This window comes from Nilaparvata lugens, chromosome 3, assembly GCF_014356525.2.
Source record: "Nilaparvata lugens isolate BPH chromosome 3, ASM1435652v1, whole genome shotgun sequence".
Classification (NCBI taxonomy): domain Eukaryota; kingdom Metazoa; phylum Arthropoda; class Insecta; order Hemiptera; family Delphacidae; genus Nilaparvata; species Nilaparvata lugens.
Genome location: NC_052506.1, coordinates 21349029 through 21376793, shown reverse-complemented (window position 1 = coordinate 21376793; position 27765 = coordinate 21349029). Strand labels below are relative to the sequence as shown.

The 27765-nt window shown below is 34.3% G+C and overlaps 1 protein-coding gene across 3 annotated transcripts; it reads right to left on the bottom strand.

The window, feature by feature from the left end:
- Positions 1 to 575: 575 nt before the first annotated feature.
- On the bottom strand, positions 576 to 27003 carry LOC111043669 (Y-box factor homolog). Of its 3 annotated transcripts, none has more exons than XM_039423272.1 (7): positions 26837 to 27001; positions 20674 to 20737; positions 12591 to 12882; positions 10150 to 10314; positions 8278 to 8595; positions 5691 to 5738; positions 576 to 1899 (listed from the first exon to the last, which is right to left on the bottom strand). In XM_039423272.1, exons 1-7 carry the CDS (start codon positions 26892 to 26894, stop codon positions 1855 to 1857), a joined length of 990 nt encoding a protein of 329 aa, XP_039279206.1. In that variant the 5' UTR covers positions 26895 to 27001; the 3' UTR covers positions 576 to 1854. The 3 variants fall into 3 exon arrangements, with proteins under 3 accessions (XP_039279206.1, XP_039279207.1, XP_039279208.1); XM_039423273.1 differs by having other exon boundaries at positions 5691 to 5735; positions 26837 to 26997; XM_039423274.1 differs by lacking the exon at positions 5691 to 5738 and having other exon boundaries at positions 26837 to 27003.
- Positions 27004 to 27765: the final 762 nt, after the last annotated feature.

Below are 27765 nucleotides of genomic sequence, written 5' to 3'. Positions count from 1 at the left end.
TTGTACATTACTTTTATTCGATAGAAAATGTGATTTGGAAAAGCTTGAAACTACCGTTGAAGAAATTGTCGTCCAACCGATTATCATTTCAGTGCACTTACGTTTAAGATAGAAAATAACTATATGCCTACAGTATTTTCTTATCTTCATAAGTGCATTAATAATAGGTGTTTCTGATTGAATCCAAGAATAGAGACTGATTCGAGGATAATTAAATTGAAGATACAATCCTGCATAAGTGCAGTAATTGTAATTTTGCATCGGGAATAGCTTGGAAGTAACGCGCTTCCATCTGTAACCATTAAACAAATCATCTGAATTTGAGAATAAGGTCCGGTTGCACAAAAGCCGGTTAAATTTCAATCGTGATCAATTTTACAAGAACCAATCAGAGAAGCTTATTTTTCGAAACGACCTTCTCTGATTGGTTCTCGTGAAATATCTGACGATTAAAATTTAACCGGATTTTGTGTGCAACCGAGCCTTACAAAATTCTAGAGGTGAAAGCTATTCACTTCAACTCAAATGAAAATTTGGAGAGGATTGAGGTTGGATACAGAAAAAATCAACACAAGTTTCAATTTTTTTTGGCTTGTTTATTTGAAAATGCAAATGTTTCGTGTAAAATTATTATGTTGGTATTCAGTTCCATCATTTCAGTTAATTTGTACAATTTGTAATAATTGTTCGATTTATGCGGGGGCAGATGTACACAATCCGCTTTCATAAATATACTATTTATATTTTGGATGACAATAATTTTTCTTAGTTTTTCTCAACAATTTCACAGAAATTATTGTTAGCCAGGCTTTTGTTGACAGCCTGAGCACTGCTGAACCTTTCAGGTTTTCTCATAGTTCAGGATGCATTTCTTTAATCGTCTATTCATCAATAATAATTTACCATAACTTTGGTGTGATGATAATCAATTATTATTAATAAATAATAATTCTTCATTTACTAATAAATAATATCAAGTGGCAGTATTTGATACCTCACTGATTTCGATTTGAGTATTTACGTTACTTTTTATTAAAGCTTGTTTGGATATTAAATAAACGAGAGCTTAGCTCTGTTGTTACAATTGAATGTTACCTGGACCGAGTCACAAACACGTGCATTGCATTCCATCGTTACAAGCGTTGTTTACAACCTTCATTATCTTATCTGTCTGTTCGGATGGATCAAACAGTCAATTACATGTTATTTAATGCTGATAGATTTAAGGAAAGCAAATTTTCACACGAACCCTGTGATGACAAACATTAAGCCAGCAAGAGAAGTTAGGCTCGCTCTTGCACAAACATAATTTTACCTTACCATCAAAGTGCACACCAAACGTTTGTTTCAAAGTTAAAACCACAGATGCCTGATTATTAAATCAAAGACAACTACAATACACTAAAACCTGGTCGTCTAGACGGATCACAAAATTATGTCAAATAAAAATACACAAATCAAACCGTTAACATCAATAAAAACTTGTAAATTTGTAATAAACAAATAGTACAATAACAGTTATTGAATAAATAAAAAATAAATCAACTGAAATTTTTTCAATGAAAACCAAAAATAAACTGCAGACTCTTCTCTAACCAGGTTTCGAGTTGTCTGTCTCAATATAATTTGTTTAAAAATGGCAGGTGGTTGGAGAAACGATCACATCAAACACAAACAGCAAATTAATACAAAATAACAATTTCATTTTCTCCTTTGTTTGGGATGTTTCCCGTTGACATGCACTATTTGGGGACGAAAATAGATTAAAAAAAAAGAAAACAAAAAAGATAAAGAAGTTGGATGTAGCGTCCGTTGTGTAAGTGGTCCGAGGCATCGTGCACTGAGGCGGCTGCACTAAGCTGTGCTCTCAGAAGTGGTGTTCTGCACTGCCTGCCCCTCCTGCCAACACACAACCATCAACAACATTAACAACTAAATACCAAAACACGATTGTGTTGAGATGACAGTAATTGCTCAATCATCTTACCAATTTTCCCTACAAATTATAAAAAAATAATTAGAGCACTCCCTCCATTGTATTAATTGTAATTCTCTTGATTGAGGAGCAATTTATGGGATTCTCCCATATGCTCACATATTGTTGTAAATGGACATTTCTATCAATCATCAACCACTGACGATGACAGCGAAGATTTCAACAATTCAAGTAATGCTCTAATCACATTGTACAATTCAGATTTCAATTTCAACTAAAATGAGTTTTAATACAAATCAACATCTACAGCAGATCTGAAGCAAAAGCTGCTATTTCTAGAGCAGAAGCGTGTATTTATATTGTCATAGCTTATTGATAAATTTAAGAAATAATCTATGCAGAATATGTATACAACTGGAGCTATTTTTAAATTAAGTAACCACATGTGAAGTACAACATCAACTAGAAAATTATACACATTTAGTCAATTGAATAAAAGCTAGCGATTGCTAGTTACAAGTAATTTTCAAGCAAATTCTAGGATTCGAGCCAGCTGTATAATGTTATTTGTAGAGATAGAACCAATGAATAATAATTGCTAGTCACTAGATTCTAGTTTTTATTCAATCGACCCAGTATGTAGATAAATCAACAGCAAAAATAATGATTATAGCAATTCAAAAATATTGAATTGAATTAAATAAGATTAACATGTCTATGAAAGGCCAAGGTTAGTACGTTAGAGGTTGAACTTCTAAGATATTTAAAAAAAGGAATAAGTTTTTGAATTGAAAAAATATAATTATAACATAGTAAACATCAGTTTCAAATGAATTATGTAATATGAATATATTATGTATAGATATTAGTGCACAGGCAATGCTGAAGATAAATTTAGATTTAGAATCTTATCTAAATTTGGGAGAGGAGTAGCACAAGGTTACCTTCTTTTTTCTCTCCCTATTATTTTAATGGTGTACTTATTGTAAGAATCAATAATAATAAAATAAAGAAACAATAGGTACAATAGAAATAATATACACGTTAGGCGAACCCAACCCGAATCTCCTCTATTTTCATCAATAAGTGAATTTGAATTTTTCCGTTATTATATAAAATATCGGACCATTCTCATTTATTCTTTCCTAGTGTTAATATAATTTTTACCAATTAATACTTCAAGTAGAAAGGGCCGATTAAACATAAAAAATTAATAAATTCTTGTAGAAAAACCATATCATGAAAGCAAATCATAATGCATGATGATTAAAAGGAGCTAAATTATCAAAGACGCTAAAAAACTTTCAGCTTTAGCACTATAAAGCCCGGGACACTAACCGCACCGAGCCCGTGTCGAGGTACGGCCGAGCTACGTCCGCGACACGATGATGGTGGTTGGAGAGCACACGTATCCGTGCGACAGCAGTGTCTCAGTTCTGTAGTGCTACTGTGGTCTGATTTCTGAATGTGTTAAACTATTGTTAATAATATAACACTATAAAAGCTTTTTACATCCGGTTTCAATTTATATTTTTCAATTTTAAACTAATTACCTGTAGAAACAGAAGATGAGAATCATAGTGTTGGTATATATCGGTGCATAACAATACCACAATCAGTCATGTATCGTAAATATATATCAGCAATAAAATTGTTATCTTCTGCTTTATGCATCTAAACGTAATAAGTTTTACATTTGAAATTTGAGACACAGTCACGGGTTCCTTCTTTTATACTTTTTGTTGTTTATTTTATTATTTGTTATATTATGTCTATTATACATTTTGGCTCAACTTATTTGGTTCTACTTATTTTTCCGTTCAACCATATTTCTCATCACTTCGTACAAAACTGGAAAATCCCGTATTTCTTCAATAAGTTTTTCACTCTCTATGTTAAACGAGCCAACACAGGTCACCGTCAAAAAGTAAACTGAACTAGTCGGTGACGGCGCGGGCAACAAACACGGTGACGATGCTGACGCGGTGCGGTAGTATATGTCCCTACACGTTTGAAAGCATGTGTTTTATCACTCGCCGTAGTATGTCCGATACTTGGCCGTACCGCGGCGCGGGCTCGGTGCGGATATGTGTGTTCCGGCCATAATAGCTTAATTTTTGAATGATTAGGTTACAACCAACGGATAGGAAAGACTGAAAAATGATGACCATGCGATAATTAAACAAAAATAAACTAGACTTAATTCATGATTCGAAATAGCATACAGGTACTAACGTTCTTATTTTAAAACAAGAATGTTCAACTCTGGACAAACAAATAAGAATTTCATGAGTCTCCTTTCCATAGATGGCGATGAATAAGATAGATTTGCTAATCTTAGGTAGCAGGTTATTTGGAGCATTCTTTTGTTTATACACGAATTGTCAATGAGAATGAACAAACTTTTGTTAATATTATTTTTTTATCTTGACACCAGAAATGGGTAAAACAATAATTTAGAAATGGCCTTGTTCGAGACATGGTTGTACAACATTTCCAAAACCTATATTTATTACACAAGGAATAGCAGTTCATATTAAAGTTGCGCAAAGGCTAACACTTTTAACTGGTGATATTTTTCAAAGTTATTCGATTTGTATACTATCAAGCTATCAAATGAAAAAGTTTTCTCAGGATTTTTTTTCTGATCATTCCTTTTTATGGATATGAGCGCTTAGAGTTTAAATCTTTGGGACAGAACATTTGAAATTCGGTATTAGATAAATCAATTAAATTTCGAGGATATATTCTCCTTGGTATTGTTGATTGATTAAAACAAAAACTTTCAAAAAATATCATTTTTTAAGTAAGTTATTTATTTTACTATAAGTTGAGTTGATTAACTCAACTGAAAGTTATTTTTGGTAATTTATAGTAATTTGAATAACTTGAAAATTGATATTTTTTGAAAGTTTTTGTTTTATTCAATCAACAATAATACCATGGAGAATATATCATCAAAATTTCATGGATTTATCTATTACCGAATTTGAAATGTTCTGTCCCAAAGATTCAAACTCTAGGCGCTCATATCTATAAAAGTAATGATCAGAAAAAAATTTCCTGAGAAAACTTTTTCGTGTTGATAGCTTGATAGAATACAAATCGAAAAACTTTGAAAAATATCACCAGTAAAAAGTTTTTCTCAACCTTTGCACAGCCTCAACGTATTTGAACTGTTAGATTGATCTTACCCAAGTATAATTAGTCAACTGTTAGAATTTATGTCAAAAGTTGAAGTTAACTGTCGAACCTAAAACGAAGTATGTACAAATAATAATAATAATGAACGATAAGGGCGAGTCGGCAGGGCAGGAAGCTCTCCGATTGGTTGATTACCGTACGTCAACTCAATCAGCTGATAATCAGCCAATCGGGGAGCTTCCCGCCCTGCCGACTCGTCTGAAAACGCCTGAAAAAACGCTTTGGATGGCTTGGCTCTAAGTGTTATCAGATAAACTATAAGTTGAAGATGAGGACCAAAATGAAATAAGTTAATGAATTATTTTCATACTAATATTAGTGTTGGTTCAAATGAACCACATGAAAACCGACGTTTAGAAATGAACTATTTCTACAATCAAAGGCCAAAAAAACTCCTATTTATACGTAATGAGTGGTATGTTAAGGAATGTTTATGTTAAAAAATTTGTTATTAGCTCAATAATGCTGCTCAGCAATAAGTTAGCGATGGCAAAATGAAACAAACTGTGAGAACGACAAGTGCGCATGCGTCAAGCACGGTCCAACTTACTTGGGGCGGTGAGGAGACTACAGGCTCACTAGTACTGTCTGTTGACTGCTGAAACACCAAATCAATCCACTACTAACAAAAGCCAACACAAGCCGATAGCAGTGCAAAACAAACAAATTAACAAACAGAAGAGAAATTAATCTACAATAGTCTTAACAGAAAAAGTTTGCAGGAGCAGTCTTGTATGAAATGCAAAAGAAACAATTACATAAAACAAATTTATCCAGCATAAAATCTAGCTAGCTAGCAGTCACAGAAGTAGTTGTAAAGGAGTGAGAAAATATGAAAAATTCTCGATCGTGCAATAGGCAACAACTAGATATGAAGAAACTAAAATAATAAAATATAACGTTCATAGTGAAACATGCAACAACGTCTATAAGATCAGCAAAAAAGCAACAATGAATGTAATGTACGTAGACATGTTGACTAACTAAGCTAACATTGTAATTTCATGATTCCAAGTTCTATTTCAATCAATTTTTTACTCAAGTTTAATTAAAAAGTTTACGAATGTAATATAGGGCAATGATATTATGGAGTGTTTGGGCAAAATACAAAATTGATTTTAAATATACATCGAGAAAAAAAGGGTAGTACCTAGAGGTCGCGAAGTAATGTTAAAAACATGTCACCCAGTAATGATGAAAAACACAAATTGTGACACATGACAATTAACTGAAAAATACCTTGAATCCAACATGAAAAATGAATAATAGCTCCTCACATTATTTTAAAAATAATTTTTTTAAAAAACCTTCGTTTAAAGATTGGGAATAATTAAAACATTGTTAAGGTAAAGCTACTGAAGATTATCCAAATATGAAGTGTTGAGGTTACAATCATAATAAACTAACATTCTTTGAAGACTATTACTATAGTTAAAATGATAATATTATAATGAATTAGGAGGTACTATATTCATGTTCTTTTCCATAAACAACACGAAATTATTACTTACTATAGGCCTTCCTCCGCACTTCTACACTAGATAATGTAACTTGAATAGATTTTAAAGTATAGTTATACTTCAATTGAACAGATAAGTTTTATCAATAAATTTGATAGAATAGCATATTTCTATGCTAGGATTCTATTTCTATTCTACATAAGAAGCTGTGATACTACTATTACCTTTGAATAACGTTTTTTTCATTTTTTCTATTGTATTCTACATGCAATTTCTATTGTATTCTACATTTTCAATTTGCTGACTAATATATCCCAGAGCCCACTAAATACCAAAATCATAATTTGGTGGTTTGCCTGATAATCATGATGATCACGACATATCTGCTTACTGCTTTAGTACAAATTCTGAAACTTTAGCATATAAAACCAGAAGTATTCACAAAATTAATGGCATGGAGTTCAAACTATAATTATCAAAAACTATTTTAAATATTAAAGGAAAATATACAAATAAATATTGCTTTCATTATCTAGTACAGCTTCTAAATACAATTATTGGATATCACTGATATTTTTTACATAGATGATAGACAGATTTTCTACGTAGGTAAAAAGACTCTCTTCTCAATATTTCTGTCAAATTTGAATAAAATACAAAAATGCAACTTGAAGAAATTTGTGAAATAAACTAATATGAAGCCTGAACTTTCCTCACAATAATATCGATTATTTAGAGTTAACTATAAATGATAGTCGTGCTATTCAAGACAAAAAAATCACTAATAATGCAAGTGCAAGAATGTGCATTTTGAAAATGTTGACATACCTCAAAACCGACACTGACCCATACTCATAAACGCAATAATTTGTTGAAAAATGAAAACAACAAAATAATAATTGAGCTTCAAAATGCCATCTATGAGAAAAGAGAAAATTGATGCAAGTTTACCCCTCAACTTATTACAAAACAGCTCTGCTCCCACCAGAATACTGGACAAATTCATTTTATAGTGATTAAGATAATATTACAGCTAAAGTTAGGTAAAAATAATATAAACCATACTTGGTGGGATTAAAGCCCGTTGTACATAATTGTGACATGAAATTAAATATTGTCAATAAATGAAATTCAAGTTGAAAACTTGAACCGACTCTCGGTTTATCAGAGTTTGATAGTTCATAAGCTTTAACGTTTAATCGACATTAGCAGAAGGAAAGGTTCATCAAAGGTTGATGATAGCGTCTAATCCGACTGAGTTAGCAGAGACTGGAAATTGAAACATCAACATATTTTAATTTTATCAAATTAATTTCTTTGATAGAGCAAATGAGGCAGAGCTAGGCCTGCAAATTGAAACAACTAATATTTGCATAATTAATTTTTATTAAAATACGATTTGAATTTTATGCAATCTGGAATGAGCAAGAGCGACAGAGCTAACGGAAACTAGAAATTGAAACAACTGATTTTTTATATTCTATATTTTGATTAATTTGTATTTAAATTGGATTTGAATTTTATGCGTTTAAGATTGAGAAAGAGTGAGGTCTTGAGTAGTGCAAAATGACAACAGCCTAGTGGCCAGTAGATGAATAGATAGATAGACAAATAATGCCTTGACAACATCCTAGTGCTAGTGCATAGTAGAGAGCTGTGCAGTGCAATTGAACTGACCTTTGGTTTTGAATCGCCGCCTTCGCTCTGGCTGTTACGCGAGCGGTCGGCATTGGGAGCACGCTGCACCTTCCTGCGATACCGCTGCTGCCTCGGAGGCCTGCCGCCCCCATTGCCGCCTCCCTGCCCCTCGCCCTCGCTCACGCGTTCCCCGTCCTGCGAGCGTGGTCTACGGCCTCCAGGACCGCCTCCGCGGCCGCCTCTGAACTGGCGCCGGTAATAGCGGCGTGGTGCGCCGCCTCCACGGCCTCCGCCCCTGCGACCGCCCCCGCCGCCGCCCTCGCTGTCCCCGGCGTAGTCGCCGCCTTCCTTGTCACCCTAAACAAACACCATTACAAATGTCTTCATATAGTCTTTATATAGATCCAAGTATATAAGACTTGTTAAGAAAGTGAATGTTATAATATTCTAATAAAACGATGAGAATTTCCTGATTCACCATTCTTGTGACTAGGTTTTTTCTGCAAAATTAAAGAAATGAAAACACACAGTTAGCAGAGCTGTTATAATATCAGAATGTTTTGCTTGCAGAGAGAACCATTCACTTTTCATAACTGAAGGTACGTCCACACTATGCCGAATGGGATCGATCGACCTTGTTGAACAAGTTTGGACTTGGACGAATCATGCCGGACCGAACCGAATTCAACCCGAATCAAGTTGGTACGGATCAAAGGAAGTCAAATCGATATCAGCAGTGTGAAAGTGTTGAACCGGGTTGCTCAACATTTCACACTGTTGTTTGAATAGTTTATATAAATATAAACTATTGAAACAACAATAGTATAAATATAAACTATTTTGTTTATATTATATTAATATGATGGATTGGAGTGACAATCAAACAATTTAGTTTATTGAAATGTATCATGAATAGAGTTTCTTGTGGGACCCAACTGATTCACAATACAAAAATAGGAACAAAAGGCACGATGGACTAACGGAAATCGGTGTATCTTTTGGCGTTGAGAAATGTGATGTGTGTAGAAAAAGATAAAAAATGTGCAAAGCAAGTTTTCCAGTGAACGAAATAAGGAGAAAAAACTGCAATGATAATTGCAGTAGCCGCCACTGCAGTGTCTTCCGAGTCACTCATTTATTGTTAATTCACTTTGCACCAGCGTGTGTCGCCCGACTAGTCCACATTTACGGAGGTATGTGGACAAGTCAAATAACGAACATGTCGATCAGCATAGTCTGGACGCGGCTTGACACTTGAGGCCAGGTAAAATTAAGCTTTTTTCAGGCTTCAACCCAATCAGCCAATCGGAGAGCCTCCTGCCCTGCCGACTCTAAAACATCGTCTGAAACGCTTGTAACAACGTTTAATATGGTCTGGCCCTTACACTGATACTCATACATGGAAATCCAGTCCGACCGAACGAGCATGGATAGTCCCATTAGAAGCAATAGGAATAGTATTTTTACTGTATCGGACACCTACACTGATACTGATACGTGGGAGTCCAGCTTAAAGTTGGATTTATTCATTTATTTATCTATTGTTGGTTCATGGTACACAATTTTTCATGAAAATAATTGGGGGAGGACCAACAGGTGCAGCACAAAACTGTTCCTCACCCGAATTTTTATATACCCCCGATTCATAATCAAAAAGAAGATTAAGTTTTTCCACTTACAGCAGGAATATATTCGCACACCACAGTGAAAATATAATTCCCATAATTTCAAATGGTATTATTCATACTCGCTCGGCCGGGCTGAGTGGAAATAGTCCAATTAGAACTCGTGGGAATTATATTGTTACTTTTCATCATCACTGATGTGTGGAGAGCTTAAACCTATTAATTTTTCCGTTGAGTTTTCACCCTACATCATAATTTTCAGTTGAGAAAAATTTTCGGGACTCACGTCTTCCATGTTGGTATTACGGCGCACGCGGTTGTAGCTGTATCCGCCGCCGCCACCTCCACCGCCTCCGCTGTACCTCGGCCGCCGGAAGCGACGCTGGGGTGGACCACCGCCGCCACCCTCGCCGCTAGACCCTTCGCCCCCGTCACCCGCACCGCCTTCGCCCTGCAATTCAATTCATTCTTATAGTACAATAATGCAAACCAATGCAGTATACAACCTGAGATGAGGGCATGGACAATCAAATTATAGAGAGCGGTAATTGACAGACTACCAATTTACAACTACCAATTAAAACTACCAATTTACAGCTAAGACTTAAAAGATAAAACTTCAAATTCAAATATTTTTTATTCCTTCTAGTATTTACAGTGAAACATTTACAGTGAAAAACTCAATATTACGGAATTTCTTCACAAAGACTAAACGTCTGCGTGTGGAGGAGAGTTCCATAGACAACACAAGCAGTCACAACATAAAATAATTATAATAGAAAATAAGTTTCAGAATATTATAATGATAATAATGGATTAAATACAAATTCAAGTAAAAGTAAAATAAGAAATAATACTTAATTAAGAAATAAAAGATAAAAATCGCAGGGAATGAGGAGGCTGTGAGTTCGCGTCATGTATACATTTTATAATTTAATGAATTGATAGAGGGGAAAAGAATCAATATGATAAATCCTTTGATAGTTCTTGCTTTCTGATAGTTATCGAATACCTATAACGTGAGCGGAGCAGAGGTTCGACTGCCTCCCAGCCAATGTGATACAGCCACCTGTCCACACCCCTGCGGTAAACGGCTAGACTAAACACCTCCGCCTCTCTTATTTCATTCGGCAAGTTTCTACATAAAATGTGAGCCAGGTAAAATGAATTTGACAGTTCTGACCCATTTGTCAGTTGTGGAACGAACATCATAATTATAGTTGGTCCTGTGGCGAGTTTCATACCGGAAATTTAAATTTGTTTCACCTAAGATCTGGGTTTTGTATTTTTTCAAGTGAATTAATAATGTTTTGATGAAGATCTATCTGATATTTAGAACCGGGAATTCTGAAATAAGCAAGCTAGTCGGATATCTATGGCCTTTTTTCAAGATTGTATTAATAATTGCTCTCTGTGTGACTGTCAGTGGTTCCAAGAGTGTAGAGGAAACACCCCCCAAGCCAGGATACCATACTGGATCAGCGACTGAGCATAGGCGAAATATACTTTCCTACACTGATCCACACCCATCACCTGGCTAAGCTCAGAGAAGGCAAATAATAATTTCCTGAGCTTACTTTTGACACACTGAACATGTTTCCCCCAACTCAACTTGTAATCAATTATAACACCCAAGTATCTGTAACTATCAACTCGTTCAATAGTACTACAGTCACAATCCAGCATCCTTGCGTTTCCACAAGAGTGCATTTTTTTTAACATTATTGGGCCAGGATCAGCCTGGTTTCTTGTTACAATTGGCATAAATTTAGTTTTGGTGACATTAACCGTTAGACAGTTGTGGTCGAACCAACTTGGGCCTGGTTTCACATACGTTTATTGAAGTTGAACGCGGTAAAATCCTTTATATATTCTCATGGTATTGGGTATGATCACATTGGATACGTATATGTGCATGTGCATGCATGGCCAAGCGCGCAGATGACAAATAACATCTGGAAGGAGCAATAGGAACACTCACACTGAACGCGTGTGCTTGCTACAGACAAGTAACAACCTGTTTCAATAGCTCTTTCCAGATTTTGTTTCTCGGCTCATGCATGATCTGACATGCAGTTTCACATACACGCATCCAATACCCTTAGTTAGATGACGTCATTCAACTGCAATTCAACTCAATAGACCGGGAGATTGAGATTTATTATATAGAGATCCAGCGGATATAGTATTAGCGAGCCACCTGTGTTTTGCTGCGACTACTGGATATACGATTGATGAACAGAAATCAACAAATCCCCTTTTAGCAAGTAATCCAACTGAGAATATACAGGTGTCATTCATATTGTCTGGTATTTCAAATAGTCAACTATTTCAACTTTTCATTATTTGTCTTTCTTATCTAAAAGTATCAAAACATTTCAAATAATAGTAACATATTGACATTCCAAAGAACTAACCACCCTAACCTTTCTTTTTACATTTAAAACATAACGAAACAGAAACTTTTAGGTCATGTTCATGTAGTTTTTTACACAAATCTGATCTGACATGCAGTTTCACATACACGCATCCAATGTGATTATTCAGATATTCAACTGCAGTTAAACTCAATAGACCAAGAGATAAGATGTATTATTTTTATATTTATATATTTTCTGACTATTGTATTGTTTGCTCTATCCAATAAATAAATGAAACAATTTGAGGAACAGACATGTATAAACTACATGTGCAGTCTGCACAATAACCGATTATCGACCGACATACCTTGCTTTCATAGCGTTCGCGGGACCGACCGCCTCCGCCCCGCCCACCTGGGGGGCCGCCGCGGCGATAGTTGTTGCCGCCGCGCCAGAAGCGACGCTTATCGGCAGCGTAGGGCGATCCCTTGACCGCCTCGCCGTCCGGCCCCGTCACGTTGGCCGCCTCGTTGCCCTTTTCCCCCGCCACCACGTCAAACTCCACCGTCTCCCCATCACCCACGCTGCGCACCACCTTCTTCGGGTTGTTCTTGATGATGGCCGACTGGTGCACGAACACGTCCTCCTTCGTGTCGCTCCTACAAATAATACACAGAGACATGATTCAATAACATCTAAAAACAAAGTAATAACTGACTTAAGCGACGTAGCATTTGAGTTAGATTTTAAATCAAGAAAACTTGAAGAAGGGTTTACATTGATGTGGATTCAAGTCTTTGTTTTTGTAGTTTCAAGTTTTCTTGAATTCAAGGTAACTTGACTAATCACTGATGTAGTGAAATCAAGGGGAGAGCCATTCCGGATAATCAATTTTCCGGTTGAACAGTCATAATGCTGAAAATTGCTTATATGCCTAAATGTATGTAGGAAAAACTAATTCACATAGTCTATAAATTAAAATAGAGTTTTGTATGAGAGATGCCAAAACGAGCGGCCAAATAATGTAGATGGCAAGCTCATTTTATATGCTGACGATACAACGGTTCTGGTTACTGGTAACCAGAATAGCGAAGTTATGATTAGGGCTGAAACGGCTATGCATTAACTCAACAATTGGTTTGGTCATAATGCATTGAAGTTGAATATGACTAAATCCAACTATATCAGGTTTACCGTGACGGGACATCATGCTGAACCTTCAAACCTGAATGCTTCAAATGGGAGGGAGTGCTTGTCTGTTGAAGTGACTAGTTTTCTTGGAGTGGAATTGCAAAAAAATATGAAACATGCACTTTTTGCGCTGAGAACTGTGAGGACTGCATCCACTATAAAGACAGCTCAGAAGGTGTATCATGGATATTTTTTAGCCCTAATACGCTACAGCATCTTCTTTTGGGGGAATAGTAAAAATAATTTATATAAAATATTTAAGATGCAAAAGACAGCTGTTCGTGTTTTGGAGGGCTTGCGGCCTTCCAATTCATGTAGGCCCATTTTTAGGAAATATACAGGTTTCTCACGGTCCCAGCATTGCACTTCCTTGAGACTGTAAATTTTGTCTTCAGGAATTCAGAGAGATTTGAAGGAAATGTAGTTTTCCATGGCTATAGCACAAGAGCAAAGAGTTCAGCTGTATATCAGTACCCCGCTCACAGACTGACACTTTTGGAAAAGGACCATATTATTCGGGACTGAAGCTCTTCAATTATTGTCTACCTGAAAGAATACGGTTATGTGGTAGTCATAAGCTTTTCTTGTCTTCAATTACTAATCTACTTGTGGAAGCGTGTCCCTATACAATGGATGAATGTTGTGGTGCCTTCATACTTTGAGTTGATACAGATGCATACACTTTGCATAGAAAAATGTTCATGACATGTTACATGCCACTTGAGCTCTGCTCAGATTTGTGGCTTCACGTAACAAATGACAATAATAATAATAATGTTATAATGGATTAGAAAATTGGAACTGAACAACCGAAGTTACTAAAGAATTTTGAACATTTCAAAAAAAAGGATTTTTGTTTCCTTTCAAGACCTTCAACCGTTTCGGTTAACCCAATTTCTGTTAACCGGGGCTCTACTGTGAATAGATAAATACAAATGAAAAGGTTACTTGATAATTGTCTGTGTTTATTTTTGTGATTATTGTTATTGTTACTGTTGCGTAATTATTGTTAATTATTAAAAATATAAGAATTAATTTTCTCTATTATAATTCATGAATGAGCTACTAAAACAAATGAAAATACCAACAATATGTTTCTACAAAATATTCAACCTGAAATGTGAAGCAATAAGCTTGAGAAGAGATGCATCCGCCTACTGATACTTGATTACAATCTAGTCACAAATTAAATCAACTATTCAATTCACTAAATACCTTTCAAATGATAATTACTAATTCACAATGCATGCCACTAATTCTTACTTCCTTAAATAACATCACTAACCGTAAAACATCTGAATATCCTCTATTACTATTCAGAATTCTCAGTTGAACAATCCAACTGTGCAAAAGAATACATTTTAGAAGAAACTACTACTCCCACAATATGGAAATACTGTAAGGAAGCGAATTCCCTTACAAATCCTATTCAATCTCGAATAAGCTTCCAAGTAAAGAACATCATCCTTGATCAATTATTATAACTTTACGAACTCACTAAATGTCTGTTAATGTTCGTGCTCGTCCGTGCATTCAATAGTTTAAAATAGAGAAATTCTCAGTCTTGACTCTATACTCAACCAACGTCTCTTCAAGTTTCTGTCACGGACTTAATCATGTCGAGTTTCATTTTCGTACTTGAATAATGCATAATATGTAGATGTAGCATAAACAGTATTAATATCAAGATAATACATATGCGGGTACAATTATTCTCTATTCAGAATTATTATTAATGTAGTCGGAGAATCGATGGTGATGCATGAAGTTTAGTATAACCATACCCTTAATCAATTTTGAACTGAAAATTGACAAAAATATTATCAATAGTCAATACTAGACTATCATACCTGTAAAACTCATCAAGCCTCACAATCATAGTACAGTACAGTACAGATATCTTCCTCCAAAACTTGAATAGGGTTCATTTCTACTCAAGTTCATTTCTACTCAAATTATGTACGAGTATTTTCATACAACTCAAGTCTCCAGCACATTTGTAAAAATTTATTGAAATAGAGCTGATTTTAAATTGAGAAAAAATTAATTTCTATTCAAGTCAAATGATTACATCAGTCTATTCAAGAGTGGGTCATGGTTGAGAACAGAGCCGCAATCAATAAAAACATTACTGTCCTGTGAGATAATGTATTATCAATTTCTTTACTGGATCGTTCGCATTCATAATTACAGTACCAACAATCAGTTTCCCTACTTCCACAATAAACAATTCAAATTTTTACAAGTTCAATGTTTCAAAAGTCAAGATCGCTGTGCTTTCAAATTTTAATGATTCAAAGTCAAGATCGCTCGCTGCGCTGTGCAGTGGTCTAGCCGTCTAGCCAAAATGCAACGATGCTCTGAAATGAGTGAAGGGGTGCAAGGGGAAGGGCGGGGACGGTTGGACGTCGAGCGTCGGCAGAGGAAGAAAAGGAGGAAAAAGGAAGAAGAAAAGGAGGAGGAGAAGGAAAAAGAAGAATAGCGATATCAACAAAACAACAAAATGGGGAGAGAAAGGATAGGAAGAAGGGGCGCATGAGTAGGAAGGGTTCATTGACCTGGACCAAGTCAAGCGCGTGGCTTACTCCACCCCCACCCACCACCCCTTCCACCCTCCATTGCTAGCAGAGCTTCATTGCCAGCTGCTCATTGCAGCAAAAAGCATTCAAATAGAAGAGAGATCTCTATTTAGAACAGGTAACAGAGAGCAACACAACAGCAAAGAAAAAACTGAAGGATCAAAATGGAAGAGAAGATTTAGAAATGGAGCGATCGGAGGAGAACAGTGATTAAATAAGAGGAAGAGAAAGAACAGTTAGCGAGAGAGAGAGGGTGATAGAAATATAAAGAATAGATTATTATTTATTCATATTTAAGCTTAGATTTTAGGCTATACTGTACCCTTTAAATTGCATGTTCATGGTTTTGTGTGGAACCCATTTTTTCAATTCAAAGTGTTCAATACAGAGGAATTGGCAATATAGTCAATTATGAAGAGGTTCCAAAACATCCACATTTGTTATACAAATTGTGAATACTTTACAAACTGAAATATGCAAAGCTTCCTCTTTATATATAAAAACTAACACAATCATGTGCGACACACCAGACTTCTTTCCCCATGATAAAACTAGTCCTACATCGTCGCGATCAGACACGATTCAACTGAGACATTTCTCCAAGTACAAAGTAACGAGTATAGTTGTGAAGAATTAGTCACAAACTGAATTAGAAAAGCACATTTTCTTGGTCAGAGATCAAAAGCAATAATCGTGAATTTGATTTTACGCCAACTTCAACACCAAGACAAAGTTGAACAAAAAATATATTACAATTAGTCAAGCTGATAGTAAAAACTATTACAAACTTTAGATTTACATATGTATTCTAGAAATATTTTGTTCTCCATTTTTTAAAGGTGTCTGGATGATCAAAGACTAACACATCTTTCATCATTCCAAATTATTCTTGACTGAATGATCAGTTGAATAAATCAATACTGTAGAATGCTATTTTCTTCTGTTTTCATTGGCTTTTGATGAATGATTTAGTTTCCAATACATCACTATGCTTCCATCAATTTCGTTACATTTGCTTTCATTTAAATTCGAACATAGTGCCCACTAAAATTCAATAATGCACATCAAAATTTTTCAAAGCTCAAGAATAACCAAAGCATCTAGACAAAATCAAATTCAATAAAAAATAGATCTATTTTTGCAAATATGTAGTCACTAAAGTACTTCAATAAACAGTAGCAAGAAGTGACTATTTCCTCTAAAAATTCAATAAATTTAAATCAGAATAGACCAGACTTGTCTCCCCTGACAACTGAAGCATCGCAATCAGACACAACTCATCTTGAGATTCAGATTCGATTCCTTGAGATCAGAGAGTATCGACACTTCGATACTTATCATATATTATAAGCTAAAGTGATAATTCTTTGCTTGAGACTTTCAATTTTCAACTTTGGACGTTTTTTCAACGAGAAGAGTGGCAACAAGCTAACCACAATTTGAGATTTTAATAACGATAGCCTTTTCTAATATAAACCATCCCCAAAAACACCTGATTGACAGCCAATGGTCTATTATAGTGAGGTACACGTTATGATGGCAGTTGAGAAAGATAGGAGAACAGCGTTGCCGATTCTCTGCCTTGTAATAATATTGAGTGACCTGGCTTGCTCAGGTCTGGTGTCAGAGTTTTCAGGTCGCACCTGATCAATGTATAGGGGATAGCAGTGATACCGGTATATCTATTTATGTATTTATTTATTCATATGAAAATACAATTCAGGTAAAAACAACAGGCATTTGCCCAAAACTGCTTCAAACCTTAATTTGGAATACACAGTCTAAAGGTTATGCTACTTACTAATGTATCAACTTATTATTTTTTTAAATACAGTGATTAAAGTAAACAAAAATACATTTTTCAATTATAAAACAATATTTTTTTCAATTGAGATATAATATTTTTATGATTAATTTATTACATTTCTACATTGTTAAAAAACGACCTGGCAACTTTGCAGATCTAGAAAAGGCTAGCACTGCCTGCTTTGTAGAATGATAGGCAAGGATAGCAACACCAATCAAATACTGTCATTATATTATGTTATATGTCATTATAAACACCAATCAAATACTGTCATTGTAACGTGGACCTCACTATGGTAACAGACACCGAACTGTGGCATCCGACATCCAGTAGCTTACTTCTACAAATTGTGGCATCCTTGCCCAACGACATGTGCTCTTTCGGCCGGCAGCTAGCCCACAGCCCACTCGATCGATGCCAGCAGTCCCCTCTGCTGCTCTGTGCAATGCACACACACACACACCACACGCACGCGTGTCGACAGCCCACAGATCCGACCTCCAACCCTCCTCCACAATCACACATCACATACCATGTCCTAGTTACTTATTACTTGACGACGCTGTCCGCTGCACTAAATGCAGCTACAATGAGTTTCACTCCAAACTGACAGAGTTGACAGATTGAATGGGAAGGGAAGCACTCACGTTAAGTTATGTACAATGAATTCCTACACTTTCAAGTGTAAATCTCACTATAGCAGATTTTTCAAACTAGAATTTGTTATAAAATTTACAAATAAAAAATTTAATGACATGATTGATTTTTTTTAATATTTACGATTCAGCACGTCATAAATTGTAAGGTTTGGGGAAATATTGAGTCAGGCACAGATAGTGCAACACTTTCAATATAGCTTTAAATTATAATATGAAAGATATATGCAATAATGCAATGGAAATTGGTTACAGAAGTTCCCTTGCTGGCATAAATTACTTATGTAATCATTGAATAAATTACCACCCAGGAAACGAAAAAATGGCTGAATTCTGCAATACAGTATCAAAATAGATAAGTCAATCATTTAAAGATTCGAAACTCATAAATAATACAATGTTGCATTTTTTCTATAATACGAGTAATTCTTGTCAAATATTGATAATTTTCAATAGGTACAGTACAACATTATTTCTTGGCACAGGGAGCCACATGGAACAGCATGGTTTTGAATTTCAATTTGCTTGAAGAAACTTAATTGAGTTCAAGAAACTAAAAGCTTCGAAATTTCAGGATTTCTATCAAATAAACATAGGAATTGAATGGAAGTAGTAGAAATTTGAAATGGGTTTGATTTCAAAAACTTCTATTAAAGATTGGAATCAAAGTATTCAAGTATTTTAAGAGAGATGATCATGTTTAAAAGTCAGAACTGTTGTTTTCACATCATGTTTTATGAGACAAATAAAAGTTTGATTTGTCTAGTGTGATTGAACAATACTTTTGAAAGTAATTAAAGCCTTGTAACAGATTTTTGGGATTTGATCCTCTACATACGACTTAACGACACCGAATACAACAAAATTAAGAAAATTTCCTGTCACAAATAAAATGGAATACAGCAGTTCCCTCTCTGAAAATATAATCTTGACCAAGAATGAAACATTCAGCAAGTTTAACAAAACTGTCTGACAAAAACCACCAGGCAATGCAAATAACGGAAGAAATACAATACTAGATAACAAAATGAAAAACAGATAGGAGTTGACAAGTGAGGGAAAGATAACAACAGAATAAGCACGCCTACAAACAACATTACAGAGTAGTAGAAATCGAAAATGAATCAAGTGAAGGCCTCTGCTCAGGTCTGCCCACTATCTGTTTCATTGATAACTTGCACAATCTTGCCCACTCGAAAGCTTCCCACCATCAGGGTATGTCTTACAAACAAAAGAACAGTTAGAAAATTATAAGACATATTGGTACCTTGGATAAAATGCAATCAAATATGAGACAGGTCCTTCTATAAATTTAAAATGGAATACCATTTTATCGGTTGTTAAGGCCCAGTTGCACAAGAGTCTATTAATTTTTATCCATGATTAAATACCACGAGAAGCAATCAGAGAAGGACTTTTCAGAAAAATAGGCTCATCTGATTGGTTTCTTGGCATTTAATCACGATTAGAATTTTAAAAGGCTTCTGTGCAACCGGGTCTAAAATTTACAATCTCCATTTCATTTACATGGATGATTCTATTTAACAAGTTCAATAACTTGAAAAAAAATTATAAGTGGTTAATCCTGAACAATCTGGTTAGCAAGATTGATAAGATAAGAATAATTATTTTCATTTCCTCTAGTTAGTCAATTGTGGACTACTATTTTATACCGTAACACCGCAACATCTAATACCCTTGCTCTAGCTGTAAGCCAGAGTCGAATTTATCTTAATAATATTTATCGATGTTCATTTGGCTTGGTTGATCCTTTTTTATTTTTCTTAGTCTTATAGTTAGTCTCTACTAACTTCTACTCTTAATGTGATGACCTGAATTCTTGAAAAAAGTTTCATAACAGGCTGACAAACAGTTAAAAGTAAAACGAATACTTTAGTTTCACGTTCTAAAAACGTAGAAGACTTTTGTTTCAACTTGAAACTAAATGAAAGCCAGTAAGTGAGAAATTGTTAGCAGGTTATGTGACTGAGCAGAAGATCCTTCAAAGTATTTAAACCTTAAAAGTGTTCGACTTTCATAATCTGTCTGTAAAAGATGGCAGAAAAAACTACAGTAGGTGCGTGTCAATGTTTTCACACCCACTGTTGGCTACCATTGTGATAGAAAACATGCGTGACAAATTATTAAATTTTCTCTAGTGCTCTTCTAATTTTCAAACAATTATGTAAAATATGTTAAGAAGAAAAATGAACTTACCGGTTGATGAAACCGTATCCACTTTTGACGTTGAACCATTTTACTACCCCGGTCACTTTTTGGGCTGAAAAACAAACCAATTTTTTTCAAAAAACGAAAAAATAATTATTTTTTCAATATCAATAATTCATTAAAGAATAATTATTTGGAAAAAAACATTATAATATGGATACTAATTAAACTGAAAGAAACATTAAATATCGTGATAAAAAGGGCGAAATAGTCTATCCGAGCATGAGATAAGAATCAGTGTACATCAACTCAAAAATATTGAATTGATGATACCACATCTGAAGGTACATTATCAAATTTAATTGGAAATAACAGGCAATAAAATAGAATTATACGTTAATTGGGAGAATTTAGATTGATTGAACACAAGAAAGTGGACATAACATTTGCCTGAAGTATGATGATTTATGAGCACGAATAAATTATACATTTATGTTTGAAGGTAACAATATATTAGTAACCTCTGAATATACGATTGACTCTGCTATGATATGCTATGATAGTGCTATTGAATTGCTATGACATTCTAGGAGACAGATCTTGGAATGGTAAAATTTCTCTATAATCAAAACTACAATTTCTCATATTCTCATGATGTAACTATTATGCTTCTTTTCAAACAAATTCCAAATATAAAAAAGTTAAGAATAGAAACCCCATGTTCCTTTTTCATCAATAACTGCTGTAGCAGGTGTTCAGTGCTTGAGCATTTTATTGCGTTGGGATCAATGTCTTCTTGAAGCGTGGCTTCAATTTTTATATAAACCACATGCTCAAACAAAAGAATAAATGTGATCATAATTGCGCAGCTATCTCTAATACGATGTATCTTGTGTCAACATCAACCGTTTCAAATCAGATCTAGATTTATTGTCACTGTTAGCAACATATAAAGATTTATTGTTATTGTTGCAGTAGTTACATAAAGCATGAGTCATGTGAGTGTGAAAGGTAATATACTTTTATTAGAACAAAATGGATCTGGAAATTTTCAATCAATCAAAAACATCATTATTACATTACTAAATTTGGATGTAACTTAATTACAATAATGATGTTTTGAAAATAATAAAAACTTTGTAAATTTTGGTTGCATTCTAGACTTGTAGCATAGAAGTTAAATATAGAATTTCCAGGAGAGTAAATCATTATATTACAAGATTCTTTTGTGTTAGCATTGGAGATAAGATTTTACAGTCACTGACTTCAAAAAATGCATTTATCATACACATAATGTATATATTTTATACAATCAAATGATCTTGAAGAAAATGAAAAATGCAATGTATTTATTTAATCTGTAATCCACATGCTATATTTGACAGAAACACGGGGAAAAAATTGCATCTACAACTAAAAATAACAAAAATATAATAAAGCAATTAAAGCAATTAAAGCAATTTTGGCGATGATCGTTTAAAGCTTTTAGCCACTGAAAACCTTAAATTATGAAATTTTTCAACATTAGTTTCATACAACAAAAAGTTGTTGAAGTCTAGTTCTTGAAGGAAGTTCAATCCTGTTGAATAAAATTGAAAATGTATTCAGTTCGAGTAGACGTGAATTCTGTGAATAAATGGATTTAGGTGATGGAAAAATGGTAATTGAACGACTGGATCCACGGATCCAGTGACATTGCAAAGGATAAACTACCATTGGGATCAATAACTCAAAACTTGAGAAATGGGCATAGGACAGGATTTGAGGAGTGAGTCAACCGTCTGTGCAATGTCACAGGGTGACAAGTTCAAAAGCACCAGAAAATGAAGACTGGACATCTTTTATTCATCATACAACAAGATTCTACTGATACTGTCCACCGAGATTCCAGAGTGAGCTAAGGGAAGACTACCAAAAGCAACAGTAAAAACTGAAATATTTTCTGTCACAATCTCTTCCAAGTCAATATTAATAGCCTAAGCATGAAATATTATTTTCACAAATTCAAAAATGAAAAGACCTTAACAGCCTGGAATATAAATGAATCATGAACTTACTGCAATAATTTCACTCAATTGATATCAGAGATTGCTATCAATTTTAACTGACTCAGAATATTGACAATTGTAAGCATATTAAGAGTATGAATAATAGGAACCACTAATTAACGACTTGTACAAATAGATTAGTAATCCACCTGAGTCAGTGATAAATAACCTGAACATATTAGCTAACTTTGTTTATGTTGTCACGTTGCTGTTAAGTTTATTAAAACGATTTTCAATTAAAAAGAAAATTACAATTCTCAGCGGAGCTAATGAAATTCAGTCACTTCACATGTTAGGGACATGTACATTTTATGTCACATATTGATATAATAATTTGTTCAACATATCTTCAGTATATATATTTCAATATAGAAAGATAAAGTTTAGTAAAAATGGAATGACAACTCTTATTAGATAATATTCAATACCGCATTATATGAAGCTAGCAACTCTCATTACATTGCAATTCCCAGTTAATCAATAAGAATAATGAAGAAATCCTAACAATTGGACATATTTGTTGTAATTTTCTATCAATTCATAAAAAATTAATTAATAAAAAATAAATATTTTCAAAATAATTAGTGAGACTCGAATCGACTAATGACGACAATCAAAAGTAAAATATTTTAATTCAAACAAGCAATCTGCTTAAAATGAGTGAATGAGTTTCAAATTCTTATCATGGGCTAATTATTACTTTCTTGACTTTTTCATCAAATGCATAAACAAATTCGAATAAAAAATTGACCATGAAACTACATAGTAATCATAAACGAACACTTGCTATGATAAAACTTGTACAAAAAACATTGTAAATGCTCAAATAATTAATTTCGAAACAATAGCATCAAACACATGTGATAAAATTGAAAAAATTAGAAGCAGAATTTCAGGAAGCTGATTAATAAATGAACGGATGAAATTGAAGCACACGCATTGACGACTGAGCCTTCAAGCCTGAATAATCTATATTATAAAGGAGAGAATTGGCTTATACACGTACGGGATAGGAAATTCACGAATAACGCATCAACTACTCTGGACTCATTAACTTGAAGTTTCGCATTTAGATTAATTTACCGAGGATGGTTATAGGCCTATTTGCAATTTTTCAAGTTCTCGATTTGTCAAGTTTTTAATTAGACCCTTGCGAAGCACAGGTTATCTGCTAGTAGATGATAAAATACATGATTGATAGAATCCATCCTAGGGTGAGATAGAGATAGAATTTAAACAACTGAAAATTAATGTGCACAAATGCTGTAGATATGCATTTATATAGATGTTAAGAAAATACTTCTGCACTAAAATATAAAATGAATGAAAAATTAAAGCAATCAATTCTGCTTGCTACAAATTTATGCTAAGTTACTAGTTTTTTTTCCTTTTTGTGTAGTTGAGGAGTTGATATTGTGGTTATTATTCATATTGAATGAAAAAGACTAAGAAATTGTCAAAAAACCACTAAGAAATTATCAAAAAATCACAGATTTATTGATACTTAGAAAGACTGGTTTCGGTTATTACACCATTGTTTATCAGCGATTGACAATGTCATTTCAATGTCTTAGTCTTTTTCATTCAATATTAATAGTTCAGGGAAATTTTCAGGGATTATTTCAAAATATTGTGAAAAAAAATGTTATTACATCCAAATGACACTTTACTTCGATAATGAAGCTGCAAAAACTGGCTGCTTGAATTACAAATGCAAGCAAACTACATGCACATTGCAACCCCTCTTTGTTAGGCTGTGTATTTTTATACAGTAGTCAGCCAACTCCTTCTTCTCTGTCTTATGTAGATAGCCTATAGAAAGACTCAACAAAATCTGTTAACTGGGACTGATGTACATTGATTACCACAGATCACTCTGCAATGAGATCTGTTTGACATTTCCACGGTGCGCTTCCAGAGATCATGTTGAGTATGTTACAGGAAATCAGCACTACACTACTTTAACAGGAGAGAAGCAGTTGGATCTCAGCAAGTTGTGACTAGTTTCTTGAGTTTCAAGATTTCCAGGAATTAATGTTTTAATGATGGCATGTCTCAAAATCAACCTGGCTGAAATTCCATCAAGTTGAAAGCAGGACCTTAAATTAATGTTATAATCAAATGTGATTTTAAATTGGGGGTTTTAACCAAAGATACTGCCAGGAGTGCCATCTCGACCAATTAGGTAGCTACTGCTTTTCCAGTTTTATTCTAAAATTGCATGACGCCATGGGACACCTCACATCTGTGGGTAATGGATGAAGAATAGGGTAGGCCTATAAGGTTATTTGTTTTGAAATCATGCTGAAAGCCCTGAGCTTACACGCTAATGTTCAAGTACATAGCATGTAAAAAATCCACTTAAATTTGAAAAAAATGACAAGTAAATAAAGGCTGTAAGGAACAAATGAAAGTGAAGGCCTGTCCAAAAAATCAGAGTAAAGGAGCAATTCCTTTGCGACGACTCGAGCAAACTACAACAGCAACTAAGCAAACTACTCAAGCAACTAGGATCGTGATGAAGATACCAGAAGTAAGAAGTAAGTAAGTAAGCCTCTCTAGTCAGGCAGCTAGAGCATATAAACTATGAATTCATTAGATTTTCATGTTGCATAAACGTTTTGTCGGCAGATGATCATGATGTGCTGGCTACTATATTGTTTTTACAATAAATATCTAATGAATCATAAAACTTAATCAATTTATAGGTCATAAGATGTAGCCGCAAAGACTCAAGCTGCGCGACTTGAGTCGTTGCTAAAGATGCAATTTCTTAGCGGCGTATCGAGCACATAGCTTTTAAATTTGATTTATTTATACTGCAAAATATGAAATGTAAAAACAAAATAGTACCTATCCAACACTTCCAATTCATCTTCCGTCATAACGTTCATACAACATTAAAATCCAATGAGTCAAAAAAATCTAATAAATTTATAGGGTATGTGCTCTACCCGCGGCTGCTCTAGATGCGCGTCTAGAGACGCCGCTAAGGAATTGCACATTTAGAGCCAATTCACACAAGCTCTTTTTTCAGTTGGTGGACAGGAAGTTTACTCGGTACACTAACCCAATCAGCCAATAGGAGAGCTTCCTGTCCTGTCGTGCCGACTGAAAAAAGCCTTGTGTGGCCTGGCACTCATTGTTCAATTTTAACCTAAAAACCAAAACCTGAACCGCGTATCATTTAGATACTTAGGGTAGATTAGAAGTATTAATATTATAAAAAATCTAAAATCTAGATTCTGATTTTTTTGCCCATCTTTATATGTTATGCAATTTGAGCTTTGTTTTTAGTTGACTCAATGATCAATAAAACTATTCAGAGTAGATATCTAGACAACATTAATTCTAGACAGGCCTCAGGAACAAACCTTATCAATAGAACCAAATTTGATAAGCTACTTCTGCTTGAAACAACTTGACACCTGAATGAAAACACAGATTAGGTTAGAAGCGAGCTTGCGGCTAAAAAATCCATAAACTGGTGGTACAAGTAGAAACAGTAGAAGGCTGTAGTTCGGTTATTGAGTAGAATAAAGAAAACTGAAAAAAACTCTAAAAATTAAACTATTCAAGCGTTGAAAATAAAGCGAATGATAAGCAAAATATATTTATTATATTGAATAAAATTTACAGTGGGTTTATAATAAAAATTGATAAAAGCTGAAAGCAAAACCAATACCGATTAATAACAAAACCAATAATATTGATAAAATATCTACAACGACCATGCCTAATAAAACTACATATAAGTGAGTGTTTACATTTGTTCGTCTCAATTCGTCACAGAAAATACAAATCAATACATTGACTTAGAGGTAAATTTTGCAGTAATGAACTAACAGACATTTAAATTAGCTCAGGGTCAAAATTAGCCGAGCACGTTGATTTTCGGCCCAGTGAATACAACTTTTCAGCTGATTGGTAACATAAATAAGGGAAAAGACATTTAATAAAATTATTACAAATTAGAAGCTTGAACATTTTATAGATAATTAGAACGATAAACTTTTCAATTGAAAGATTTTTCTTTGTAATTGGTCAATGTTCGCAGGTCAGAGACCCATGAGAACATGGAGGCATGCGATAGTCGGCATCTCGAACAAAGGGGTAAAATTGATAAAAACCGTAAAAATACAAATATTATCAAATTTTATTACCTAGGACGGGCTTCGTCACAGCCTTAGGTTGTTCTGGCTGCTTTTCGGGGTCTGCCATGAGGTCCTGGTGGTGTTAGGATGTTAAAAAACGCCGAACCGATGTTCTCACTCCTTCCTTTAGCTTTGTTAGTTCCCTACTCAACATGGCTGTTCGGCACCGCAAAAATGAAAATTTTCTCAGCTGCTGATTGGCTGTTTGACTGTGACGTAAGATCAATTTATAAATAATTCTGATAAAATTACAATTGTAACGCAATTTTATTTTGGCTACTTTGAACTTCATTTAGATTAGGAATTTCAATTCTCAAAATTCATTTTTGTTCACTAGATGATCTTTCTATATAAAAGTGTTGGTGCTTCAAGCCGAGATAAAAGTAGACACCCCTGTTTCGGCGGCAGATTCAAAAGTATTCGTCTACCGGTGACTGGATGTAGAACGTCAAAATGTAAATAACATAGAATATAATATTTACATAATATAAAGTTCATACAATTTTCTTCAATAGTAGTCAAATAATCTATTATAAGCTTTTTCTCGTGATACCTAAATCTTGACTTTAATATTTTGCAGAACTATTAAGCCTAAATGGAGCAAAGTTGGGTGTCCTTCAACTTGAAACATCATTTGTTCATAAAATTTCATCACCTAGGTACCTATTCTATAAAAATTTTCATCACGTTGAATAATTTAATCCAGTTCAAGGCATCATTATCTACGATCATTATGTTGAAAATAAAGGTACCTACATAATTATAAAGTATCATAGACATCGTCGTCTTCATCCTACAAGGATTAGGCAATATTATTCCTACTTCACACTCTCCATCATATCCATCCAAGTACCAAGTACCTTGGTACTGTACTGATATACTGTAATTATTAGGTTGGAAGGTTTTAAATGTTTGCAGCAGTTGTCCACGTTCACAGA

What these genes read in the sequence shown, in the direction of transcription:
- LOC111043669 (XM_039423272.1), bottom strand. Translation starts at nt 26,894, where the DNA reads ATGGCAGACCCCGAAAAGCAGCCAGAACAACCTAAGGCTGTGACGAAG. An exon ending in TGTGACGAAGCCCGTCCTAG is followed by an intron (nt 20,738 to 26,836) that starts GTAATAAAATTT and finishes TTTGTTTTTCAG; the next exon opens with CCCAAAAAGTGACCGGGGTA. An exon ending in GGATACGGTTTCATCAACCG is followed by an intron (nt 12,883 to 20,673) that starts GTAAGTTCATTT and finishes TATTATTTGTAG; the next exon opens with GAGCGACACGAAGGAGGACG.